Below are 20847 nucleotides of genomic sequence, written 5' to 3'. Positions count from 1 at the left end.
CGAGAAAGAGAGGGAGATAGAATGAGAATGAGTCAGGTAGAGAGAATCTGAAGCAGACTCTGAGGTGAGCATGGAGCCCGATGCAGGGCTCAATCTCACAACCGGAAGCTTATGACCTGAGCCAAAACCAAGAGTCAGATGCTTAACTGACTGAGCCACCCAGGTGCTCCTTTACATAGTTTTTAAAATTTGTATTTAATCAGGGTGCCTGGGTGGCTCAGTGGGTTAAAGCCTCTGCCTTCAGCTCAGGTCATGATCTCGGGGTCCTGGGATCGAGCCCCGCATCGGACTCTCTGCTCAGTCGGGAGCATGCTTTCCTCTCTCTCTCTCTCCCTCTCTCTCTCTCTGCCTGCCTCTGCCTGCTTGTGATCTCTGTCAAATAAATGAGATTACATGCTATTAATACAAAAATATATGTATGTATGCAGATGATAATTTAATAGATGGACATTGGGGAGGGTATGTGCTATGTTGAGGGAAAAAAGTATTTAATAAGTTAGTAATAATGAATATAATCAAATGGGTTTGGAAGCCATTGCTCACATTCATTATCCATACTTCAGCAAGAAGTCACCCACCTAAAAATGCAAGAGGGACCAGTTCCAGGTCTAAAACCCATCAATGGGTTCCCATTGTTCTCAGGGCTGGAAAGAGCAGAGTTTTAAAAATGCAACTTTGTATAAGGGAAAAAGAAAGTACAAAGGGGTGGAATAGGACAGAGCTTTCAAAGCACAGTTAGAGTAACAGTTGCAAGTACGTGGGTCCTTGAAACAGGGTAACTCCTACATTGGGTCATAAACCACTACCCCTTATTTGGATTCCATGTTCACCAAGAATTTTGAAATGGCTCCACCGAAAATTTATTGATGATGGCATATACATCCTCATCTGCCTGATAGTGGCATCAAGCACTGTAAATTAAAAAAAAAAAAAATTCTGGGTTATAGAGCAGTTTATGAGCTCAGTTAAATTGTGTCCACTCTGTAAACATACTCTTGGTTCCATGAAATCATGGTTTCAAGGATGAGAATCAGAACCCAAATCATGGTGATTTGGTCATGTACTGAAGCACTCAGAGTGACGAGAAGGAGAAAGAAAAAAATAACAAAAAGGAGGAAAAAATGAAGGCATTTATGTAACCTTGAAGTTATCTCTATCTTTCTTTTGATCTCCAGCAGACACTGTAATAGTTCAGTCTCAGTCACAGCATTTTCCATGGAACAGACTCCTTCTTAACATATGTGCAACCCATACAACATACCAGCTCCTCCATGAAGCCGGAGTGGTCTTCTGACCACGCTAGTAAATAATTTCGTATTTGCAACTTTAGGCACCCTTCTAAGGCACAGAGCTGGCTTTAAATATTTGTCAACTCTGTATATGCTCTCTTCTCCAAATTGAATACATATTGCTTAAAGGTAGAAAATTACAATCTGGCATCTTATTTGCTTTTTGTATCTAAGATCTTGTTATAAGGAGTTATACAAAATAGACCTCTAATTTCATTTTCCTTATTAATATAAAGATCCTTAGATTTTTTAAAAATAGGCAATAATAGAAGTTGGCTAAATAAGAGATATATTAAATAGCATTTCTTGAGTTCTAGGTCAGTTTTTTCCTGAGCTCCTGCTGTCCAGTTACCTTGTACAGATCCTTAATTTCTACTGTGGATTAAATATGATTAAGTTGCCTTTTCTTTGACTAGAGGAAACACTGACCTAGTTAAATATGCTAAAATAATATGTATCTCACCCATTGGAAAGGTAAAGAAACTATTGTCCTTCATTTCTTATTAAAAGTGAAAGGAAAATACAGGAAACCAAAGAAGGTCCATACCACTTCCCCAGGAAATCAAAGGTAGAGGCAGTAAAATGAGCTTTAAATAGATAATTTTTTTCCACAGTAAGCAGGACAGTTTCTTATATTCTATCCTACACCCAATTTTAGAAATTTTATTATTTGTTTTTGGTTTTTGCTTTCAGATTTCTAGGGACTATAGAATATCCACCACATAAAATTGAATATTAACTAAATTATTTGCATAGTAATTAATATAATGGAATTTAGAATAAGATGAAAAGTTTGAATTGGTTAATTATTCCACAATACAGAGTACTTACTAAATGCCAGACACTGATCTCTAGCTTTTAGTAGCAGCAGATTTTAACTCCTTTAACCTTTATGACAACACTACATAGGAGGTATTATTGTTTATTACTATCGACATTTTATAGATAAAGAAACTGATGCATGGAGAAACCCAATAGCTTGTCCAAAGTCACAAAGTTAGTAAATGTTACAGTCAGACCTGAACATAGACAACCTACCTGCGTACCTATCTGTCAGCCTGTTGCCTCCCAATCAAACAAGCAAACTGTGTCCCTGTCATATCTCACATATGCTCACACCCACATACAGTCCTTTACTCCTCAACTCACTTGAATTAAATAAATGACAGTTCCTGAAATCTAAATATTAGACATAGTGCTAAGGTACTTCAGGAAATACAAGGATGAATAAAAAAGACTGATTTCATGGAGCTTATTGTCTAATGGGAAGTAAAATAGCTAGACAAATAATTTTAAAACAATAAAAATAATAAATACAAAGGATAAAGAAGAGCTTAGAGGGGTTTAAGAAGAGATCTAGGGACAACAACAATAGGGACAGAATCATAAGCAAGACTCACTTTGAGGGATTAAGCAGAACATAGATGCCAGAGCAAATAAAAACCACAAGCAGGAGGAGCATTATGAGCACTTAGACACCTGTAACTGCTGGTATATCAAGAAACATCCAAATAATCCAACTTGACTGAAGACCAGGACATAAGTAAAAGAAAGAAATGCTAGAAAAATACATGAATTCATCCAACAATTACTGTCTGTTATGTATACAGTACCTAAAGGATTCATTCAATACCTTTAAAGGATAATGTTTAAAGATTATATTAAAAATGAAGTTAGCTTATAAGAAAGCACTGGGAGGGGGCTATGGACATTGGGGAGGGTAAGTGCTATCGTGAGTGCTGTGAAGTGTGTAAACCTGGCGATTCACAGACCTGTACCCCTGGGGATAAAAATACATTATATGTTTATTAAAAAAAAAAATTTGGAAGGGGAGGCGAACCATAAGAGACTATGGACTCTGAAAAACAACCTGAGGGTTTTGAAGGGTCAGGGGTGGGAGGTTGGGGGAACAGGTGGTGGGTAATGGGGAGGGCACGTTTTGCATGGAGCACTGGGTGTTGTGCAAAAACAATGAATACTGTTACGCTGAAAAAATAAATAAAATGGAAAAAAAAAAAGAAAGCACTGGACACAGAGTTTAACATATAATAACTGCCAATGTATCTGGATGAAATTTTTTGGATTAAAAAGTCAGCAAAGAGCTTCATAGTCAAGCAGGAAAGACCCACAAAACAAACATACCTCCAATAATACAAACATGTCTAAAACACAACAGGGACACGAGGCATGGAATACTGAAAGTTGATCTTACAGAGGGGTGTATATTGGTGAGAGCAGTACAGAAAAGGGGTCTTCTGAACTGGACTTGAGCAATTCTGGGATGGTAAAAAAGAAAGAAGAGGCTAGGGTGCTTCCAGGGAATTGAACTATAGAAACTGAAGATTTAAAAAAAAATTAATTTATAAATAATAAAGTCATTGAAAATTTGAGCAGAGAATAAATATCCTCCATCCATCCATCCAGTTATTCATGCAATCTGTTAACATTTATTAGTGCATACACATTCCAGGAAATGTGCCAGGTTCTAAGAAACAAAAATCAGGAAGGCAGGTTTTTGCTTTCAAAACACCTTCCTCGTCTTTCAGGAAATGTGATCGTGTCAGCAGTTCATTGCAGTCTAGAGAAGATAAGAGCAAAGGCACTTGGAAGCAAAGAGTATGGATATTCACTTTAGATTAGGGTAGCTCCCAAAGTGGCATGGGTGAGTAGCTTTCCAAACAGTGGATGCAATCTAGGAAAACAAAACACAAAAAATAGGGGGGAAAATGCACATCAGGAAATATGTGTAACAGTGCTGTGTAGTTAGGTTCTTTCTTTGTGGATGAGCAGACTACAAAGAGATGAAGCCAAAAAACAAACAAACAGTTCCTCAAGTTTGTCATATTAATAGGATTTTACATTTTAACCTAGAATCAATAATTCTTCATACAAACATTTCAGACAAAAAAAAACTAACAAAAAATGAATGGGGGTTTTGTGGGTTTTTTTTTGTTTTGTTTTGTTTTTTGAGAGCTCTGTGGTCTAAGAAAAACAACAGGACAGGTTCTTACTGAAGATACAAAGACGGGTCAGAACGCTGTTGCTGTAATACAGAGAAGGATTTGAACTTGAAATTGAAGAACAGAACTTGTAAGGATGGAAAGAAGATGACACATAAAAAGATGCAGGTTTAGGGGCGCCTGGGTGGCTCAGTGGTTTAAGCCGCTGCCTTCAGCTCAGGTCATGATCTCAGGGTCCTGGGATCGAGTCCCGCATCGGGCTCTCTGCTCGGCAGGGAGCCTGCTTCCCTCTCACTCTCTCTGCCTGCCTCTCTGCCTATTTGTGATCTCTCTCTGTCATAAATAAATAAAATCTTAAAAAAAAAAAAAAAAAAGATGCAGGTTTAGAATTCATGGTTCTTGCTGAATTATAATTTGGCTGGAAATGTATGTCTAAATCTTGTCAGTGTAAAGAAGTGCTTAGCACCAGTGGCCCAAAACCTGCTGACTTGCTTAGAAAAATGACTGCCAGCCACAGTCTAATCCCATCAATGGATTTTTGTTGTTTTTAACAGCTAGTAATCTACTTTTTGAGACTGGTGCCTAGAGTTTCTGTACTCTAAACTACTATTCCAGAGTGCAAAGATTCAGTTTGGTATTGATCTTATTTTGCAGAATTTGCTTAGACACATTTATTTAATAATGTCGCTTCTCTTTCTCCACATATTTCTACTACCTCCTGGTCAACAGACTAAGAAAGCAGAAGCAGGACTCGAGCATTAAAACATTTAATGAATTTGCATAAAAACCTAACAAATGCAGAACTTCCCAACTAGGTTACCATGGGACATCATTCTTATTGATCGACTTGGGACTCCAGTCAGGCACAGCCTTTTGGCAGCTAGACAGAGCAGAGAGATGGGCCCGGCCATGACTTTGAAAAGGTTGAGAAGCACAGAAATGAACTATTAAGCATGACACCTAAAGATTTTTGTCTGCTGGGATACGAAATCATACACATTGCACTAAAAAGAATAAAACACCTACGTGTACACTTAACTAAAGAAGTGAAAGACCTGAACTCTGAAAACTATAAAATATGATGAAAGAAATTGAAGATGACACCAAGAAATGGAAAGACATCCCATGCTCATGGATTAGGAGAACAAATATTGTTAAAATGTCCATACTATGCAAAGCAATCTACAGATTTAATGTAATCTTTATCAAAATACCAACAACATTTTTTTCACACAACTAGTACAAATAATCTTGGAATTTCTATAGAGCCATAAAAGAACCTGAAATAGCCAAGTAATCTTGGAAAAAAAAGAATAAAACTGGAGGTATCAGAATCCTGGATTTCAAGATACACTACAAAACTGTAGTAATCAAAACAGTATGGTACTGGCATAAAAATAAGACAAACAGATCAATGGAATAGAAGAGAGAACCAGAAATAAACCCATGATTATATGGTCAATTAATCTCCAACAAAGGAGGGATGACTATGTAATGGGAAACAGACAGACTTTTCGACAAATGGTGCTTGGGAAACTAGACAGCTATATGCAAAAGAATGAAACTGGACCACTTGCTTCCACCATAAACAAAAACAACTCAAAATGGATTGAAGATCTACATGTGAGACCTGAAACCATAAAAATCCTAGAAGAGAATACAGGCAGTAATTTTTCTGACACTGACTATAACCACCTTTTTTCTAGACAGATCTCCTGAGGCAAGGGAAACAAGAGCAAAAACAAACCACTGATACTACATCAAAAGTAAATGAAAAGCTTTGGGGGCACCTGGCTGGCTCAGTCCATAGAGCAGGATATTCTTGATCTGGGGGGGCATGAGGTCAAGCCCCATGTTGGGCATAGAGCTTACAAAAATAAACAAAACAAAAACAAAACAAAAAACTTTCTACACTGCAAAGGAAAGAAAAAGACAACTTACTGAGTGGGAGAAGATATTTGCAAATGACATATTCAATAAGGGGTTAGTATCCAAAATACATAAAGGACTTATACAACTCAACACCAAAAAACCTCCCAAATAATGCAATTAAAAAATGGGTGGAAGACATGACCGGACATTTCTCCAAAGAAGACATGCAGATGGCCAATAGACACATGACGAGATGCTCAACATCACTAATCATCAGGGAAATGAAATCAAAACCACAATGAGCTATCACCTCATACCTGTCAGAAAGGCTAAAATCAAAAACACAAGAAACAACAACTATTGGTGATGATGTAGAGAAAAAGGAACCCTCATGCCCTGTTGGTGGGAATGCAAAATGGTGCAGCCACTGTGGAACACTGTATGGAGGTTCCTCAAAAATTTAAATTAGAAATACCATATGATTCAGTAATTCCCCTACTGGGTACTTACCGAAAGAATGTAAAAAGATATATGAACCCATATGTTACTGCAGCATTATGTACAATATCCAAGATATGGAAGCAGCCCAAGTGCCCATCAATAGGTGAATGGATTAAGAAGACATGTATACATGTAGAGTGAAATATTACTCAGCCATAAAATAGAATAACACCTTGCTACTTGAAACAACATAGATCTAGAGGTTTAATGCTAAAAATAAGTCAGAGAAAGACAAACACCAAATGATTCTACTCATATGTGGAATTTAAGAGACAAAACAAATGAACAAACAAAAAAAACCTCTTAAAATAGAGAACGAACTAGTGGTGACCAAAGAGAAAAGAGGTGGGAGGACTATGTGAAATAGGTGATGGGGATTAAGACATACTTATCCTAAGGGGCACTGCACTGAGTTACATACAGAAATGTTGAATCACTATATTATACACCTGAAATTAATATAACATTCTATTTAATTATATTGCAATTAAAATTTAAAAACGCATTTTTTTCTTGCTTCCTGTATTTATGAGGCCTGAATACCAAAACTGCTTTTAGGAGTTTTACAAAATTTTTTGAAAAATAGTTTTTTCCCCCAATTTTAATTCAATCTTAATACCTTGTTCTGACAGTTACTTTGAAAAAAAAATTGCAATAATACCTTAAGCTTAAAAACTGCTTTATAAAAATCATAATCCGATTGGCTCTTTTTAGAACTTCTCAATGATTACATTTTTTGGAAACAATACTGTTCTCAAGTTTAAAGGCACTGGTTAGATCAAATGAAAGCATTCTCACATGGCTTCAATGTGTAGCTAGATAAATGACAGAAATGCTTCCATACGAGAAGTTATGCAAAAATATAAACTAGTATTAGAGCATAAGGAAGATAAAAGAATTCAACCTTTTGAAAGGCTACATCATTCATTCATTTGCTTATTCATTCAATAAAACATTGTGAAATAAGGTGAAAACCCACAGAGAATATAAAGATGGTTTCTCCAATGATCTAATAAAAGAATCATTAATTTTGATGACTATGGAAATATGTCTGAGTTCCAGAAGGAGCTTTAAATTTGGCTCTCATCCCAAAAGTAAAATGTTAAAGAAAAATGAAACAGCTTTCTCAAGTAAGTGAAGACAGGAGAAAAAGGCATAAAAATGTTTGGGAGGTAAGGAGAGTATTTAATCAGTATTTTAAGACTGGCCCATTTGATTTAATAGTGATTTCACTCATGTAGCAGTTGGAGAGAAATGTCAGCCCCTTGATGTCTATGGTTATAAATAAAGCGAAACAAAGAAGTCTCAAATGCACAATTCTCTGTGGCTTGAGGTACCAGCAACATAAACTCCTCTCTTAAAAAAAAAAAAAAAAGGTGTGTGAGCAAACTTTCCATTTTTTACTGACCTTTTGACAAGCGAATAATTTCATGATTCACCATAATTTTCAGTTTTCAAAAAGAAATACCACAAACATTTTAGCCTATAAATGTTCTTAAAATTTTAAGATAAAGTAGATGTTGAAGGTTACCAACTGTGTGTGTTAGGCTCAAAGTGTTAATAAATGAGCTGTGACTTGAAGAAACCCTCTCATTTCAGACTTCCAGAACTGGGCAATGCCTTTCTGCTTTCTATGGTCCACAAGTATTTAATTAGTATACTTTTGGCTGTTATTCTAATTTAGAGGAGGATGAATCTTTCCTTTTAATTTTGCATTTGTGAATGGATATAGGAGCATTATAAATGATTAGATTTCTGGAACACAAAATGTTCATGTTAGTGGCAATAACAGTATTTCACCCTTTAGTACCGACAAATCATTCAGAATACATTTTATTTAAGAAACAAGAAAAGGGCTTTAACATTTCCAAAGCCAAAAGTTAGAAAGCTAACCACTTAGCACTGAGATAAGCATAGCATTTCATTAAGTGAAAAAAAAAAAGAAAAGAAAAAAGGAAACCCATTGTTCCAGTGAATTCACCAGCGTCAAAGGACTAAGACCATCAAAAGTGTATACCAACATTTTATAGGTCTCATTTCACCAGTTAACATATAGACTTTTAACTAGGGCATGAAAACAACAATCTACGAGTAAGCAATCACTCGTCCCCCTTCACACTCAGCCAGGGTTCTGCCGGCATTCAAGGACATTCTGAGTGTGCTCACCAAAGTTCGTGTCTGGGGAGGAAGTACCTAAAGGAAATCATCTCTATCTGCTACTTGTGATAACATGGTCCTCATTTCTCTATCTCGTTTACACAATACTCTCTGTGCATCGACACAAAGAAAGCCTGAACTGGGGTGCCAAGGCTTTCTCTCCCACCTGAAAATCAGGTCTCAACCAAGCTCACACACCACCTCCTCTGAGAAGCAGTCCTTGATTCATTCAGTCATGAAGCAACTGCTGCCCTCTCTGAATTGTCAGAACAATTTCTTCATGCCATTTTGAAAGTATCTATCCTTCTCTGCCTTCTACTGTGCACGTGTCTTAAGTGTGCACTAAGTCATAAAAAGCTGTGAGCTTTTGAGAGATTCCATCTTACATACCATTACTTCTTAGAGCAAGCTATTTTACTCAGTGAATGCTCTTCAAGTAAATGTAGTATAACTGATATTTGCTTTGCAAGGATATAAAACTATTCAGTTATTAAAGCATACTTTTGGTGGCTGAATAGGAAAATTAGCAATCAAAACACTCATCAAAAATGTGCCAGTACGGTCTCAAAATATTCAAGTGAAATCCATAACCATGTAGAATCGGAGGCAGGATGAGGTCGTTCTTCAAAATTGGACACAGACTATAATGATCTCTACTTACTTGTCTCCAAAAAACTTTCTCCAGAATTCAGCAGCATCTGCTTTCGTGATACGAAAGTTATCTCCCTGGAACTGCCCATTGGGAAAGATGGCTTTGATTTCTGCCAGCATGTGACTGAAGATAAGGGACAGTTTCGTGAGATTTCGTCTGTGGATACAAGGGGGTAAATGAAAAAAATAAATAAACATATGTGCAAGTTTTAATGGGAATATATATTATGAAATATAAATTACATACAGTATTAACATAGGTCTTGGGGGCGGATCACGAACCTCAACTTAAGAATGCATCTAAAAACAGTGTTCATACAAACTATCCATTTAAATTCCTAAGAGGCTTTCACTTTATGATTCACCCATGTGTTTGTTTAACATAAACATGAACGAGATAAATTACACGATTTCAATGGGCTCACAGTTGAATGGGAGAGTTGCACTCCTGAAAAAACGGTAATCAAATATAAATACTACACACAGAAGACAGAGTGACTACTTCTACATGGGGGAGTGAGGAAAATTTGTCATTAGAGGAGAATCTACGAAGATTAAGCAGTTTGACAGATAAAAGACTTGGAGTGGAGGAAGGGAAGAAAGGAAAGGGAAGGAGAAGGTATTGACTGGGGCAGTAGCAACAGCTTCCATACAAAAGTATAGAGGGATGGAACAGAAGGCTTAGTGTCATAGCTGGGTTTAGCATGGCTAGAGAAGAGCAGAAGCTACTGAAGGAAATGGCAAGACACAGGATGAGAAATTTTGGTGGGGACAGCACATAAAGAGGCACCTGAAACAATGAACAAATTCTTTGTCAAATAGGCTTTCTACTCCCACCAAGAAATGAGAGTTTCTGGTGATGGGTTCCCAGTATGTGCATAATTCCAGAAGCTCCCTGAGCAATTCTAATGTACTCTCCTTGTTAAGGGCTACTGCGGGATGGAACAGGGAACCAAAATGGATTAAAAAGATGGAGCAGAGGATTAAATCTGTTTCAGAAAGAAAAAGTTATGGTGGTATTAAAAAAAAAAATGGTTTGGAAGGGAGGGAAAGGCAGGTGTGAGTTCCGGGGATTCTGACAGGATTCAAAATGTGATTCAAAATATGATTCACACTTCAAAATACTACTATCATGGGCATTCCTTCCCGCCACTTCCTAAGAAGTTTACATCATGTTCATCAGTCCAAAACTGCTAGTGCTAAACAGTAAAGAAGCAACCAAAACACAGAACACTGAAGAACTGGTCAGTTTTGAACTGACCTTGCTTCTTTATATTTCTGTTTCTTCAGAATCACCAGACCTCAATAGGTACACGTATAATACTCTATTTTGAAACTTCAGCTGCTTTTGTGGGTGTGTTGAGGGGTCAGGATGTGAGGATGGGATGACTCAATTGGTTTAGGACTAAAATATAGACGATAATTAGAGAAAGTCATCAAGTTTGCACTGCATTGAAGACCTTACAATGTTTCAGTAGGCCTTGGACACTGAGAGATGTGGTTCTTTGCCTCATAGTCACGTATCTGTGCTTAATAACTCTCAGATAATAAGTGAAAACATGTTAGGTACCTAAGAGATCATATAATATGCACCTGTCAATAAAGTCAATGAGTACCACTCTTTCTAGAACATTTCAAAAAGAAGCCAACAGCTTCCCATGTAAGATGAATACAGAATACATGAAGGTACTCATGATAAAAAGTGGGCAAAGTAGGAATGAAAGGAAAGCAAGAGTATAATCTGTACCTCAATGAGTTCATCTGTATTGGAAAACCAAAAATGTCCCAATTTCCACAATGTTTATAATCTATGAGAAGATTTATGAGAAAGAAGAGTCAGAATTTTAGGCCATATTTTAATGCTTGACTGGCAACAATAAACAATCTGCAAAATCGTTATGGTTGCACACATTGTTCCATTATTTTCTTAGATTCAGCCACACTTCCACACAATTCAGCCTAACCCAAATGTAAGCATTCTTTAGTTGAGTCTTTGATCTTTTCATTGATGTCAACACATCCTCATTTAGATGATGGTAGATACAAGAAATTCAGTTGTAGGAAATGAAAACTGAACTACTGAACCAGATCAAAGGGAGGACCTGTGGCCAGTACAAACTGCAACTGACTTTTGAAATTTGAGTTTAAGGAAGGGCATAAAGTCCTTTTAGAAAATCTGCAAGAAATTTATTTATATCATTAGGCAAAAGGGTTAATTTTCCACCAAACTTCCAACTGATACACACAGGAGAAAAAAGAAAAATCAAGATGGCTATAATTAGGGTAAACCAACTGTTCCTTATGTCTGAACTGGTTGCTCTCCATCCCTTTATGTCTTTGTTCTTTAATCATAATCCTATCCAAATGTTTTTCATTTTTATTTGTTAGAGCTAAAGTCTGAAGCACAATGTCAGTGATTACCCATCTCAGCTAAGTGATCCACTGGCTATAAGACACTGTACTTTAAAGCAGAAATAGTCACATGATATAGTCTAGAAGCTCTAGTAATCACTAGTACCTGTAGAACTAATCATCAACTTAATTATAAAGTGTTGGGAAAGAGGGGTGCCTGGGTGGCTCACTCAGTTAAGCGTCTGATGGTGGCTTGGGTCATGATTTCAGGGTCCGGGAATCAAGCCCCACATTGGGCTCCCTGTTCAGGGAGCCTTCTTCCTTCCTTCTTCCCTTCTCCCTTTGCCCCTCCTACCAACTCGTGCCCTTGAGCTCTTTCTCTGATAAATAAAACCTTTATAAATAAATAAATAAATAAATAAATAAATAAATAAAATGTGTGAAATAGTTCAATTTTTCTACTCCTGCAAATGGACTGCCACACTTTTTACTTTTTGTACAAACTATGGCAGTGGAAAAAGATACTTTTTTTTTTTGCCTTTAGTCTTTAAAGAAACTAAAATTCAAGTTGTTAAAAATATGTGAATGCAACAGTTTTGCATTACCTTAATTTTTGCACAGACCAAAATATATATTTATTTTATACCTAATTTTTAAATACACACATGTGCCACATATATGTAAATGATCACCTTGTAAATCCATTATTTAAAAGGTCCGTGTTTTTAGAGGCTGCAATCCATAAGACATGAAAAGAAGAGATGCCTATTGTACTATCCACTGTCATTTAAATTTATTATCATAGCATGTGGTTTTGTCTTTTATATAATTGTGGGGTTTTGCTGTTGTTTGCTATTATTTATATATGATGTGCTTTAATTCCCCATCTCACTTTTTCTTTAAATAACTTCCAATTTTGAAAAAACAAAATCCAAGAATATATCTCTAACCATCTAGACACAGAAGAAAAGCAACAACTGTACATATTCTTTATAGATGAAATGTTTTTTCCTATTATGAAATTTTTCCATACTTGGCCAATTTTCCCTAAGCCCCCATAACACCAAAATGATGACTGCTTAATAGAAGATAATTACTAATTAAGAATATGCTTCTATCACTAAAACTCTCCTACCTCTAAACATCTAAAGAAATAAAAAACTTTGCCCACTCAATAATCTTGTAAACATAACTTTAATTTTATGAGGAATTTTGCAAAACTCTCACATGTAAGAAATATTTTATTTTGACTATTTACTGCCATATATCTGCTATTAACCACCACAAGCTAAGCCACTTTTAAAATTTTGTTAAGTTTTGTATAAAAATTGTTAACTAAGAAATAGGCTTTAGAACTGAAGTATCTTGAAATACCGGGTGATCAAAAAGTAGCTTCCAGATGGCAATACTGGGTAAACCAGTAGAAGATGTAAATATTAGAGGAAACCTGAAGAAGAAGAAGGGAGGAAAAGGAAAGCTAGCTGTATTATTTAAAAAACCATGAAATGCATTAGCAGTGTCAAGAATATTGCCTAGATGGGGCATTTGGGTGGCTCAATGGGTCAAGAGTCTGCCCCTTGATTTTGGCTTAGATCATGATCTCAGGGGCAAGAGAGGGAGTCCCATGTAGAGCTCTGTGCTAGGCATGGAGCCTGCTTAAGATCGTCTTTAAGATCCTCTCTTTCCCTCCGCCTCCCTGCCCAACCTGCTCTCACTTTCCCCACCTCTCTCTCTCAAAAAAAAAAAAAAAACAAACAAACAAAAAAAAAACAATATTCCCTACCAAAGCAAGATACTTCTTTTTGTCCTGGATTCAGCTACCGAACACTGTTATTTCTTTAAGATGGTATGAATCAATTCATCCAAAAGTCAAGTTACATTTAACTGAACAGAATGCGAGGTTGAACCAGAGTGAATTAGCATGATTCTGGAATGATGAAGTTTCTCTGCTTATGGTAAGTCTCAGTAGCTTTAGGTGGCTACAGCCAACATCAGAGACTGGAGGCACACACTATTTGCTATGGGATGACACAATCCCACCCTTAATGCCATACATTGTATGGCAGAAAAAGACATGAATAGATTATCATGATACAATATCGAGGGGCAACACACCAAATATAGCCATCTTGGGGTGATAAATTAAACTTGAAAAATGAATAAAAAGTACATCAGGATTTGATGAGTAGCCTCCACTAAATGTGGGAGACACATGAAGAATGTAATCTAATCAGATCACATGTAGTTCTTGCATTTTCTCCATTCAGGAAACAGCTGTGTCATAAATCAAGGAAGAAATAAAAAAGCTTTAAAGGCTGCATTAGTGAAAAACTTCAAGTGACACTTTGTATTAGTGAGGTCCAAAGTTTGTGAGAATGTACTACCTTTGGTAGAAAAAAGAGGAGACCATTTTTTATCCCCAAACTATTAATAATTCAATTCTCACATTTAAAAGGTAGAACATGCTCTTCCTAATCTTTACAAGGTGAAACAAATTCAACATAAAAAGAAAGGCAGGACATAAAGAATATAAACAGCGGCATTTAAAATGAGGCTCACGTCCAGTTAAAGAGCAATTTTCATTCACTGTATTTCTGAGGCAGTGCCCTCTCCAAGATAGGTTTAGAGAGTTACTTCACACTGTTTTTGACCTTGGGAACATTTTGATTCCTACGAAAGTGAGAAGACTAAGCTGATGTAAGACTTGCCTTTCATTTCTCCCTCATGGGAATTCAGACTATTATTGAGGTGGATCCTGAGAGTCTTAAATAAAACTGGATCTTACCCATTTGCTGCCCAAATGCTTTAAAGTTCCCAATATTGTTAAGGAGAGTGTGGGGCAGTTACCAATGAAAACACAGAGTCTACTCCAAGTCATAAGAGAAGTAAAGAGTGTGAGCCGAAACTCACTCACCCGAGCAGGGTAAAGGACAATTTTTCAAGCTCTCCCAGGTTACTTTTTGGAAATTGAACTGCTCACTTAAAAAGGAAGTTAGCAAATTATGTCAGTCCAAAAGCTGCACTAAATTGGGTAACTAAGGAGGCCTTTTTCTTTTCTTAAAGGATACATCATCTACCACAAACATGGCCAGGGAAGCCAAGTCCAAAACTGTGGCTGGGAAAAGACGAACCCTGCCCATCCATCTTTTTTTTTTTTTTTTTTAATTTTACTTATTTATTTGACAGACAGAGATCACAAGTAGGCAGAGGGGCAGGCAGAGAGTGAGGAGGAAGCAGGCTCCCCACATAGTAGAGAGCCCGATATGGGGCTCGATCCCAGGACCCTGGGATCATGACCTGAGCCAAAGGCAGAGGCTTTAACCCACTGAGCCACCCAGGCGCCCCTCTCTGTGACATCTTAAATGCATTGCCTGCGAAGGTCTATTGAGAACAGCAAGAAGTTAGCTCTCAAAATAAGGATGCTGCTCTCACAGTCAATGTATTTCCTTTCTAAAACAGTTTTAAATGGACAATTTACAATTGTCTTACTTAAACCTAACTCAAACATGAAATATGCCTATTATAATCAAATACAGTTTCCTTTGACAAGTTCCCAGGTGACATTCAAAACATATTCTGCTTGCTTTGTCAACAATCCTATCCTGAAGTTTGATAGTACTAGGTTTATACCCTTACTCTTGAACAAGTCGTGTAACCAGTCGTCTGCATCCGTTTCCTCACCCCTAAAATTTTAGATAAAAATGCCTGTCTCACTGAGTTGTTATATGTAAATAAGGCATGTAGGTAAGAGCCTAACACATCAAATTTAAAAAACAATAAGAGTTATTTTTAATTCTACCTACCACTTTTGTTTAAAAGTATAGGTATCATTAATCTTTCTTCTTTTTCTAATATTACTGTCCATTAAATTGATGACCATCTTAATGAGGCAAAAATCATCATTCTCACTTTATTAAGATTATCAATTGTCAATGGTGGCCTTTTACAGTCCCATTGCAAACAATGGACAAGTATTCGATTCATCCATTCAGTCACTTATCCCATAAATCTTGAGTATCTATAGATACTAGGTTTGGTTTAGGCCCAGATAACACAAAGATAATGGCACAATCTTACTCTTCGTGAATTTAGGGGGTTTAGACTTCTCCAAAGGCACAGCACAATGCAGTGGGAATAACTCTTTGAAAGAACCAGAACAAAGGTGGTAATCAGGGAGAGAGGCAGAGGAATTTACAACTCCTGTGGTGATGCAGAACTGGCAGAATGTGGCCCCACATCAAGAAGGTACAGTAGTGGGGCACCTGGGTGGCTCAGTGGGTTAAAACCTCTGCCTTCGGCTCAGGTCATGATCCCAGGGTCCTGGGATCGAGCCCCACATCGGGCTCTCTGCTCCGCGGGGAGCCTGCTTCCTCCTCTCTCTCTGCCTGCCTCTCTGCCTAGTTGTGATTTCTCTCTGTCAAATAAATAAAATATTTTAAAAAATTTAAAAAAAAAGAAGGTACAGTAGGGTGAATGCTACTGAAGCTAGGAATTTCATAACTCCAAGGTTGAATGGGGTCATTTGTATGAATCTTGAAATTTCCTAGGATTATGACAGTTTCCATGAAGAAAAGACAATAAACCTTGTCTCAAAAAAGCTTCCCAAATAATTTTTTATATCAGTTAAAAAATATTGTGGCAATGCCAAAGTGGGGTTAACAACATGTCTTTGGTGATTCTTACAATTTTATACAGAAAATTTATTTTAAGAACCCACTACTGTATGGTATGATTACCAGTACTTTCAACTGGTTTAAAAGCTTAACAATATCCACTTCAATAAAGAAAACTCTTTTGTCTTTAATGCGGGACATCTTTTGATTAAACCTAATTCATAACAAGTATCCTTTTGTAAAATAAATCTTAAAAATGTAGACCAGTCAATTACTTGAGAGAGAAAAGAAAAAATCCATTCCTACATCCCTTTTTATTTAAGATAAAATGCAATGAAAGTTCTGTAAACTAAGTGGAAAATCAACGTCGCTATGAGATTCATATAAAAGCAATCAGAACATAGAACTCTGTTTTCTTTGTTAGGTTTTTTTCTTTTTCTTTTTTTTTCCCCCAAAGGAAAAAGAAACATTAGAAGTTCAAACTATACTTTTGACCTGGAGTAATGTGATTTAAAAAAAAAAAAAAATCCAGACTTATCAACAAACAAAAGTTGACCCTGAAGCAACACTTTTTCTTTTATTAATAGATGTTCAGTTCTTTGCAATTCCCTGTAAACTACCACGAGAAAAAAAAATTACAGTGAAGTAGCAAGCTGAATTGTTAATTAGTATTTATTGCTTCTAATGGAAAATTCTCAATTATCTTTCAGTTATTACACTCTCTATACCACATTTTTATTTTTCATCACAAAGATGGTTTTTGTTTTGTCTTTTTCACTCAGTCAAATATGGTTTAAACTTTTCCTAAAATATTTCCTTCAAGTATTTCTACTCTCCGTGGGAGAGGGTCACCTTTCTGCCATTTCTCATACCACTTCTCCATCCTCTCCCTCTCCTCCAGCTATCCAGTAGTCTCCCATTTTCCTGCTCCGCACCTTGTGCTGACCTGTCTCTTCCTCCTCTACGATAACAAAGGTCCTATGTGTCAGTCTGTTGAACTTTCACCTGCACCAATTTTATGTCAAAGTACTCTCACGGTCCCTTCCCTGTGCTCCTTTCTTAGCTATGATCTACTGGACACCACGCCCACCACTTCCTACGACCTGCCACACCACAAAGGTTTCTCTGAAGAGCAGCAATGGTTATTTTATATACACACTGAATTTCACTTCCATCAGATCAAAACTTTTTTTTTTTTAGAGAAGAGAAACTCTTATTATTCTTTTACAAGCGTCTCACGTGTAACAGATATTCAGTAAATGTTCATTTCAAGGATCACAGAAATAGTTAAAGAACTATAAATAGGAGAGTTTTTCCATGGGGCACCTGGGTGGCTCAGTAGGTTAAGGGGCTGCCTTCGGCTCAGGTCATGATGATCCCAGGGTTCTGGGATGGAGCCCCACGTCAGGCTCCCTGCTCAGCAGAGAGCTTGCTGCTCCCTTCCCTTTGACAGCTTCTCTGCCTGCTTGTGCTCTCTCTGTGTCAAATAAATAAAATGTTTAAAGAAAAAAAGAGAAAGTTTTTCCAGAATGCAAAACAGGGCCAATAAACAGATAAATAGGCGCAATATATAAAAAGAGTTCACAGAAATGCCACTTAGTAAAGCATTAACTTTCCAAACCTTGATGAAAAGAAATTTTTACTAAAAGCTGCCTTAAGAATTAAAAATCTGGTGTTTATGTATAAATTAGAGAAAAAAAACACTGTTCTAGGAGTTTTAAGGTCTTTTTTCTCCCCACTGTTTCTAAGTTTCCTCGTGAATGGAAATATAATACTAGCAAGCTAAAGGAAATTAGTGCTATATCCTCCATGTGTGGTTTCTAGAACCTCAATTAAACCGAACACATTTGTATTTTCTGAGGAAGCATTACATAGTTTCCCACCACATTACCTGTTCCTGACCGTTACTTCCTCCTTTTGATTCTGGAAATTTTCCTTAGTGATACCTTTGTCCCATTTCAACCCTGCTTTCTTGGAGCAAGTGAAAGAGGAGAATAAAGCTCATCTCTCCCGTGCTCACATTGTGCATTACAAGCAGAAAAAAAGCTAAAATCATGAGATTTTTTTTTCCATGTTTCCACTGGCATTAAAATGATCATCATTCAAATGACTGCGGGAAATTTAAACACCATTTTTTCCAAGCAATTCTAATTTATTTTTGGTATCATCTGATTTGGATACCACATATATATATTATATATATATATATATATATATATAATATGTGTATATATATATATGAATATGTATGTGTATGTGCATGCATGTGCCACAAAATAAAAGAATGCAGTGAAAAAAAGGATAATAAATAATAGGCCCAGGACAGTCTTGGTTCTTTAAAAGCTGAATATCACATTATAGATAAATAGAAAAAATTATAGAATATACACAAAAAGACACAAATAGTAATCTCTGGGTAGTTTATAACTGTTTTCTATTTTTTGTCTTTAAGTTTTCCAATTTTCAACAAGAAACAAAAATATCATTGAAGAGCCATTCTACTGATGTTCTCAAGCAAACCTGAAATGTACATGTGGGACAGTGAACAGATTTCCATGCCCATGGCAACGTCCCCATCCTGTGGCCCCACGGACTTTCAGGCTGCTTTGGCTCTCAAGTGAAGAATGCATCTCCGATGCAAACACCCCAAGCCTTCTACTTGACCTCTGAGTTTCAGTTTTCTAGAATGCAGAAATGTACTTTTGGCCACAGTACGTTCACCAATGGCACATTAGCATTTTTCCAAATCCCTCTCTAAATGAAGCCTCAATTATTATTTTTTTTTCTTTTTTTATTTTTATTTTTTTTTTCAGCGTAACACTATTCATTCTTTTTGCACAACACCCAGTGCTCCATGCAAAACGTGCCCTCCCCATCACCCACCACCTGTTCCCCCAACCTCCCACCCCTGACCCTTCAAAACCCTCAGGTTGTTTTTCAGAGTCCATAGTCTCTTATGGTTCGCCTCCCCTCCCCAATGTCCATAGCCCGCTCCCCCTCTCCCAATCCCACCTCCCCCCAGCAACCCCCAGTTTGTTTTGTGAGATTAAGAGTCATTTATGGTTTGTCTCCCTATAATTTCACATTTTTAGAACATTAGGCAGGGAATACAAAGGTCAGACAATCGAATAACGGCTAAGCAGAATAAGGAGTCATCTCAATCTGTTAGGTCTCATTATACTTAAATCTAGTTGGTGAATTTATCTCCTACCTTTATAATAGTCTCTTAAAAAAAAAAAAAAACTCCATTCAAGTTGAATTACTTTTAGGAACATAGTTCGATTATATAGGCAAATTAGTACATCACATATATATCTTTGTCATAAAACAGCACGAAAGTAATTCTAGTTACACAGGACCAAAGGATTCAATTACTCACACTTTTTCTTCAGCTTACCAAATATATGATATGCATATATGCTAATGATTCAAGAGAAAGGGGCTGCTTTAGAGGTCTATGGCCTTGCAGAGAAATGCTGGGGTTTTTAAAGCACAGAGTACCTGGAGATACTGGAGATACCTGGAGATATTTTTCTCTTTCAAAATGAAAAAGAAAAAGGTAAAGCAATCAGAGGAAAACATGCCTATCATAGTTGTTAGCAGTAGGATTTCCCTGGGCCACCAACAACCTCTTAAAATTTCTGAACATAGAAAGCAACAACAGATACATTAAAAAATTTTTTAATGTCTAAGATTTTCTTAAACTGGATTTAGCTTATTCTGTAGCTGAGCAGTGGTGATGGGCCCTTCTGAGATCAGCGGTTTCCATACTGCCAAAAACAAGCCTCATGAACTCTAATACAGTGGAGGAAAACATGGCACTGTAGAGTAGGGTTCTAGACACAGTTCTCAATGAGACAGCCTGTCTCATTGCTCCACAACAGGAGAAAGAGCTGAAAGCTTCTTATTCAAAGGGTTTTCCTCTATAAAATGAGGAGAACGCAGTACCTCATTACGAGGTCCCATAACGTTCTAGGAGTGGAACATCACTTTCAATCCGGCCAGTAGAAGGGGACTAGAGAGCCCTGGCACTACAAAGCCCGTATGCTTGAAACAAACACCGTGAATCCATTTCATAACCCACAACTAATACGAAGTAAGAGATGTTTTATAATCTCTCCAAGTTACAGACTTTCCTTAATAGGTCTCCCTCAGAGAGTGCAGAGATCCTGGAGTCAGGATTCAAAAATCGAACATAGAAAATTGAACTTATAGTAAACATAAGAAATCATTAGTATGTTTGGAAGCGTTAATTTTTATTTTGTTCCTTACCATAATAGGCATCTCTGACATTTATCTTTTTTCAACAAGAAGAAATCTTTGAAAAAACACTGGCTCTCATAAGAAAAACCACAAAGCAGCAGAAATAACAACAAAAAAGGCAATTTAAAAACCCTGTGTTTCATCCTAATGAATAGTAAACTCTAGGATATTGAAACCATATGAAAAAAT

At 36.8% G+C, this 20847-nt stretch overlaps 1 protein-coding gene across 4 annotated transcripts in view; it reads right to left on the bottom strand.

Moving 5' to 3' along the window:
* CBLB (Cbl proto-oncogene B) overlaps positions 1 to 20847 on the bottom strand; it is a 222857-nt gene that overhangs the window by 121850 nt on the left and 80160 nt on the right. For all 4 annotated transcript variants that reach the window (XR_006818015.1, XM_046002091.1, XM_046002092.1 and 1 more), the window contains exon 4: positions 9441 to 9587. Coding sequence is in view for 3 of the 4 variants with exons in the window: in XM_046002091.1 (XP_045858047.1) it covers positions 9441 to 9587 (147 nt within the window). In the remaining variant the exon portion in view is untranslated. The remainder of the gene's footprint in view (positions 1 to 9440; positions 9588 to 20847) is intronic.

The sequence above is a fragment of the Meles meles genome, chromosome 4 (assembly GCF_922984935.1).
Source record: "Meles meles chromosome 4, mMelMel3.1 paternal haplotype, whole genome shotgun sequence".
NCBI lineage: Eukaryota > Metazoa > Chordata > Mammalia > Carnivora > Mustelidae > Meles > Meles meles.
The sequence above is the reverse complement of the archived record's forward strand: the minus strand, read 5'-3'. Positions and strand labels throughout refer to the sequence as shown.